The sequence below is a fragment of the Mus caroli genome, unplaced genomic scaffold, assembly GCF_978045245.1.
Source record: "Mus caroli unplaced genomic scaffold, Mus_caroli_1 scaffold_3, whole genome shotgun sequence".
In the NCBI taxonomy this organism is placed as follows: Eukaryota; Metazoa; Chordata; class Mammalia; order Rodentia; family Muridae; genus Mus; species Mus caroli.
Genome location: NW_028227258.1, coordinates 151451534 through 151456127, shown reverse-complemented (window position 1 = coordinate 151456127; position 4594 = coordinate 151451534). Strand labels below are relative to the sequence as shown.

General features: G+C 49.0%; 1 protein-coding gene across 2 annotated transcripts; it reads left to right on the top strand.

Moving 5' to 3' along the window:
* Positions 1 to 220: 220 nt before the first annotated feature.
* LOC110291514 (fatty acid-binding protein 5) lies at positions 221 to 3937 on the top strand. 2 transcript variants are annotated; one of them, XM_021158693.3, is made up of 4 exons: positions 223 to 373; positions 2595 to 2767; positions 3088 to 3189; positions 3669 to 3937. In XM_021158693.3, exons 1-4 carry the CDS (start codon positions 295 to 297, stop codon positions 3720 to 3722), a joined length of 408 nt encoding a protein of 135 aa, XP_021014352.1. In that variant the 5' UTR covers positions 223 to 294; the 3' UTR covers positions 3723 to 3937. The 2 variants fall into 2 exon arrangements, with proteins under 2 accessions (XP_021014355.1, XP_021014352.1); XM_021158696.3 differs by lacking the exon at positions 2595 to 2767 and having other exon boundaries at positions 221 to 373.
* The last annotated feature ends 657 nt before the right edge of the window (positions 3938 to 4594 follow it).

The window sequence follows — 4594 nt, the reverse complement described above, 5'->3', positions numbered from 1 at the left end:
CTGTCACTAAGGGAGGCACAGGGCGCGCCAGGCGAGTCGCAGCTTGCAGGAGCTGCGGGAAACGTGGCGTCCCAGTCCGGCGCAGCCAGGCCAGGGTGGCACCTTCAGACCCCCAGCACAGCCCAAGGCGCACAAGTCCGGGCGTGGCGGGGGCGGTACCAGGCTGAGGCGCGCTTCCTATTGGCTGCCCGACACCACCCCCACACCAAGGACGATATAAGCGCAGATGGCGCCAGGAGCGGAACAGCGCCCTCGCCACCGCGTCTCTGCTGCTTTTGTGCTCTCCCTCCCGCCATGGCCAGCCTTAAGGATCTCGAAGGGAAGTGGCGCCTGATGGAAAGCCACGGCTTTGAGGAGTACATGAAAGAGCTAGGTGAGATTTTATCGCCGAACCCCTCCCTGGCTCCTCATCCTTGTGGGGGTGTGTTGGTTCCCTTCCACCATGCGATCGGGGGAGCTGCAGGGAGCACCTTGCGGCAGTTAGGATGGAGTGCCCGCCTTTGTCGCCGGCTCCGCACGTGGTGGGTCACCCCGCTTCTCCCCTTTTCTGCTTCTTGCCCCCGAAGCAGCCCCTCATTGCTTCCGGTCCTTCACAGGTGCGTGCCAGCGGTACTGCTGTGAGCCCCCTACAAACAGCCCCTCAGTTGCCTCTTAATGTTATCCCCGCTTCTCTTCCTATCCTCACCTGTGCCACCGTCCTGCCCCATCACCCTCCCACCCTCCCACGGCGTGGCAGCACTCACTCTCCTTTTCCCTTTGCCGCATCTTTTGTTCCTCGATGGCGCCAGTCCCCCCCATCCCCGCCTCTGAGAGGACACCGCGTGGTAGGGCGTGGTTTCTGCAGAAGCTCTTTAGAGGCTATGAATGATGCTGCTTATATCCCTTTCTCTGCAGCACGTCTCAGGTCCTCTCCTCGCCGCACTGGCTAGGCGTGGCGCCCGCGGCGCTGCAGGGTTGACAGCTGGTGACATGTGGGCGAAGTGCGGAGACATCCATTGTGCATGGTTGTAGTCTTGCGACCGTTCTGTTCTACTTCTTTCTCTTGATTCTGGAGGGTGAGGAGCAAGGAGACTTGGGCCTGGCTGGAAAACTATAATCAGAAACTGCTGTTGCTGGGCCGTGGCTGCCAACTGCTACAAGATGGGTGTGGCTTTGCATGGGCAGGCACTTGCTCCTTAAAGCCTAACCAGAGAGTGGGCAAGGTTCAAATTCACCCTCACTGGAAATAGTGCTTCGTTGTCTGTTGCCACTTTTGCCTACTCTTAAGATAGGGATGTGTTGGTAGACACAGAACAGACAACGAAATCGACCATTGTCACAGATGCTAGGAAGTGGGATGGGGTTAACGAAATCTCGGAAGAGGTACTGCTGGTAGGAGGAGGCAGCTTCAAGCGCTTCTGTTCCCAGTATCTCTCCCTGGACGTTTAGAACCAGCCTCCATTCTTCTAAACATTCAGCACACTATGGGGCTAAGTCTGGCTCCTGATGAATCGTGTTTGTGCTAACGCTACTGTCAGAATGTGGATGCATTAGGGGTTTGTGTCTTTCCTTGTCCACACTGGAAAGCCGCACAGGTGTGAGTGAGAGCCAGTAGAGAGCACTGTTTGAAAGCAGCTGGGTGTTTATGCTGTGAGTGGCTAGTTCTCCAGATTGTGGCCTCAGGAAGGTTATAGGCCTTTACCCATAGGTTCTGGGCAATGCAGAGGGGAGCACAGCAGAAGACTCACAGGGACACGGGAGCCTGGCTGAGCATCCTGCTTGGATGAGCGTCTCCTTTCTTGTGAAAGTATCCCAGGTTCCTTATGAATGTTACCACCAAGGACACGAACATAAGCTACTGCATAACTCAGAAATGTGGAACTCCATACTGTGAATAAACAAACCACACAGCATAAAAGTCAACCAGATACTCAAATCGTACAGTGTTTCCAGATAGCAGCAAGTCAGGTTCCTAACATACAGAACAAGCCTTACCATGGAAGCTCACATGGTCACGCAGCTTTGAAATGTTTGTTCTTTCCCTGGGCGTGTTTTCCCTCTACTTATTGACACCAGAGGCGTGCCACTCACTTAAAATACTGTGCTGTTCGCATTGAAAGCTAATTTTAAAGCATCTACCAACTGTTTTTTTTTTTTTTTTTTTACTTACATTGTTGTTTTGGGAACACGGTCTCTCTGTAGCTTAGGCTGACCTTGAACTCTTGATCCTCTTACCTCCATGTCTGGAATGCTGGAATTACATTTGTGTGTCACTGTGCCAGGCCTGTCAGCTGCGTTAGTTAAGGTTAAGGAGTAAAGTCTTGCCTGACTTTCTGAGGGCTCAGTGACTAGTGGCTGAGATTAGAGTCTTGTGAGCAGGACTTGCCTCGAGTTCTGTCACTTCTGGCTAAAGCCGGGCTCTCATCTGTCCAGTGGAGACATCACCCCTGCCCATCCCCAGCTCAGGATGACCACGAGGCTTACATGTGTAATGGGAGCAACATGCTAGCTGTGCAGGTCGGTGAGTGAATGAGTGACAAGAGGCTGGCCAGAGGGATGATTAGGAATGAATCCTTGCTTATATTGTACAAATTATGTCATTTCCCATCCTACAGGAGTAGGTCTGGCTCTTAGGAAGATGGCTGCCATGGCCAAGCCAGACTGTATCATTACTTGTGATGGCAACAACATCACCGTCAAAACCGAGAGCACAGTGAAGACGACCGTGTTCTCTTGTACCCTGGGAGAGAAGTTTGATGAAACTACGGCTGATGGCAGAAAAACTGAGGTCAGCCACAACATACTGTGAAGCGACAGAAGCTTCTAGATTTACAGATTATGTTGCATTCACAATGTCTGTACTTTAACTGCCAAGGGCCGACTGAAAAAACTACTTTATGGAGTTGAATTTTGATAAATTAGTAAAAGTCCCAGGACTAAGAAATGAAGACATGAGTTTCTAGATCGAAAAGCACATAGTTGTATTGTGAACAAAATCAATATGGTGGGTGGCATTCAGAGAGGGAAAGGTGAAGACTTGTTGGGGTGGTGTGGGTCGTGGGGGTTCCTTCACTTTTGAAGATGATGAACTACCCTGTATTTTTGCAGACGGTCTGCACCTTCCAAGACGGTGCCCTGGTCCAGCACCAGCAATGGGAAGGGAAGGAGAGCACGATAACAAGAAAACTGAAGGATGGGAAGATGATCGTGGTGAGCATCAAAGCGCTGGGATTGGGCCTGCAGCCACAGTTGTCATAACCATCTTGGGTCATTGGTTCTTTAACAAGAGAAGGAAACTTAGGAGGAAAATACTGAAAATAGCAAGTTAGAAACAGAGTCCTCATTGCTGAGGCAGCCCTTGTGGGGATGGAGAAATGATGGGATTCCCAGGATGTGGCTGCAGCAGAGCTCTGAGAGCTGGCAGGCCACCAAGCAGCCCTCTCCTGGTACATTGATTTAAGTAAGGGATATTTGCCAAAACCATATGAATAATTTAGAGATCATATCCAGTGCTTTAGTCTGCAGGGTAGCAAATATAAACAAAACAGCAGGTGTAGGTCTTCTTGAGTTTGAAATCCTGAGATGTGGTTTTCTGTTAGCCAGGTGGGTTACAGCGTTTATAGGATTCTGCCCACAACACATGCTCTGAAATGTACAGTTGGCCTGAGACTCTATCTTTCTTCTCCTAGGAGTGTGTCATGAACAATGCCATCTGCACTCGGGTCTATGAGAAGGTGCAATGAGGGCTTCCTCGTCATCCTGGACAGGACTTAGCTGCCAGAGTGAATATGCTCAATTCAGTGAGCAGTCATAAGCAACAAACAACTTCACTTCTTTGGTTTTGTTTTTCATGACTGTTGAGTTCTCTTTATCACAAACACTTTACATGGAATTTCATGTCAAACTTGGTTTACCCAGGATCATTCCTTTGGTTAGTAAATAAACGTGTGAGTGCTAATTTATGATATGTGTGTGGGTTCTTCAAGGAATTGAAAATTGGTGATACATTATAACACATAGAAATTGAAAAGCTCTCTGGTATTCTTCAGGATCCCTTATCACTGATATACCCTAGCAACTTGTAGGCGTGGCCAGCTTCTTTTGCAGTGAATACATGCCCCGTCATTTAAGCTTGCCCTAAATCGTTTGAACTTTGTCAACTCAATAATTGAGACTATTCCTATCCAATGATAGCTACATAAATTTTATAGAATAAAGGGAGATCCAAGCTTACAAATGGTGTGATTATGACATCTGTGAACCCCAATGGAACTCCTTTAGAGTATGGAGGACCTGCCATGTACTGAGATCTGCTGCGAAAATCTGAACCCTGGACAAGTGCAAGGGCAATCCCAGCTTTAGAATGTGATGAACTGCTGGTCACAAGTTATCAAAGCTCTACAGCTCTCGGGTCTTTCTGTGTGCATCTCCACCCAGAAGTATGTGATGTACTGCCATATAAAGAGTTGAGTTTTAGTGAAACTCTCTTGCATTTCTTGGTCTCAAACACAAATACCCACAGTCGACATTTGAGAACTAGGTACACATTCCCCAGAACAGCGTCAGAGGGGCTGACTCTGTTATCTGCATTCTGCAAATATGGGAAAGGGTGTTT

What these genes read in the sequence shown, in the direction of transcription:
- LOC110291514 (XM_021158693.3), top strand. Translation starts at nt 295, where the DNA reads ATGGCCAGCCTTAAGGATCTCGAAGGGAAGTGGCGCCTGATGGAAAGC. An exon ending in GGAGTACATGAAAGAGCTAG is followed by an intron (nt 374 to 2,594) that starts GTGAGATTTTAT and finishes CCCATCCTACAG; the next exon opens with GAGTAGGTCTGGCTCTTAGG. An exon ending in AGGATGGGAAGATGATCGTG is followed by an intron (nt 3,190 to 3,668) that starts GTGAGCATCAAA and finishes TTCTTCTCCTAG; the next exon opens with GAGTGTGTCATGAACAATGC.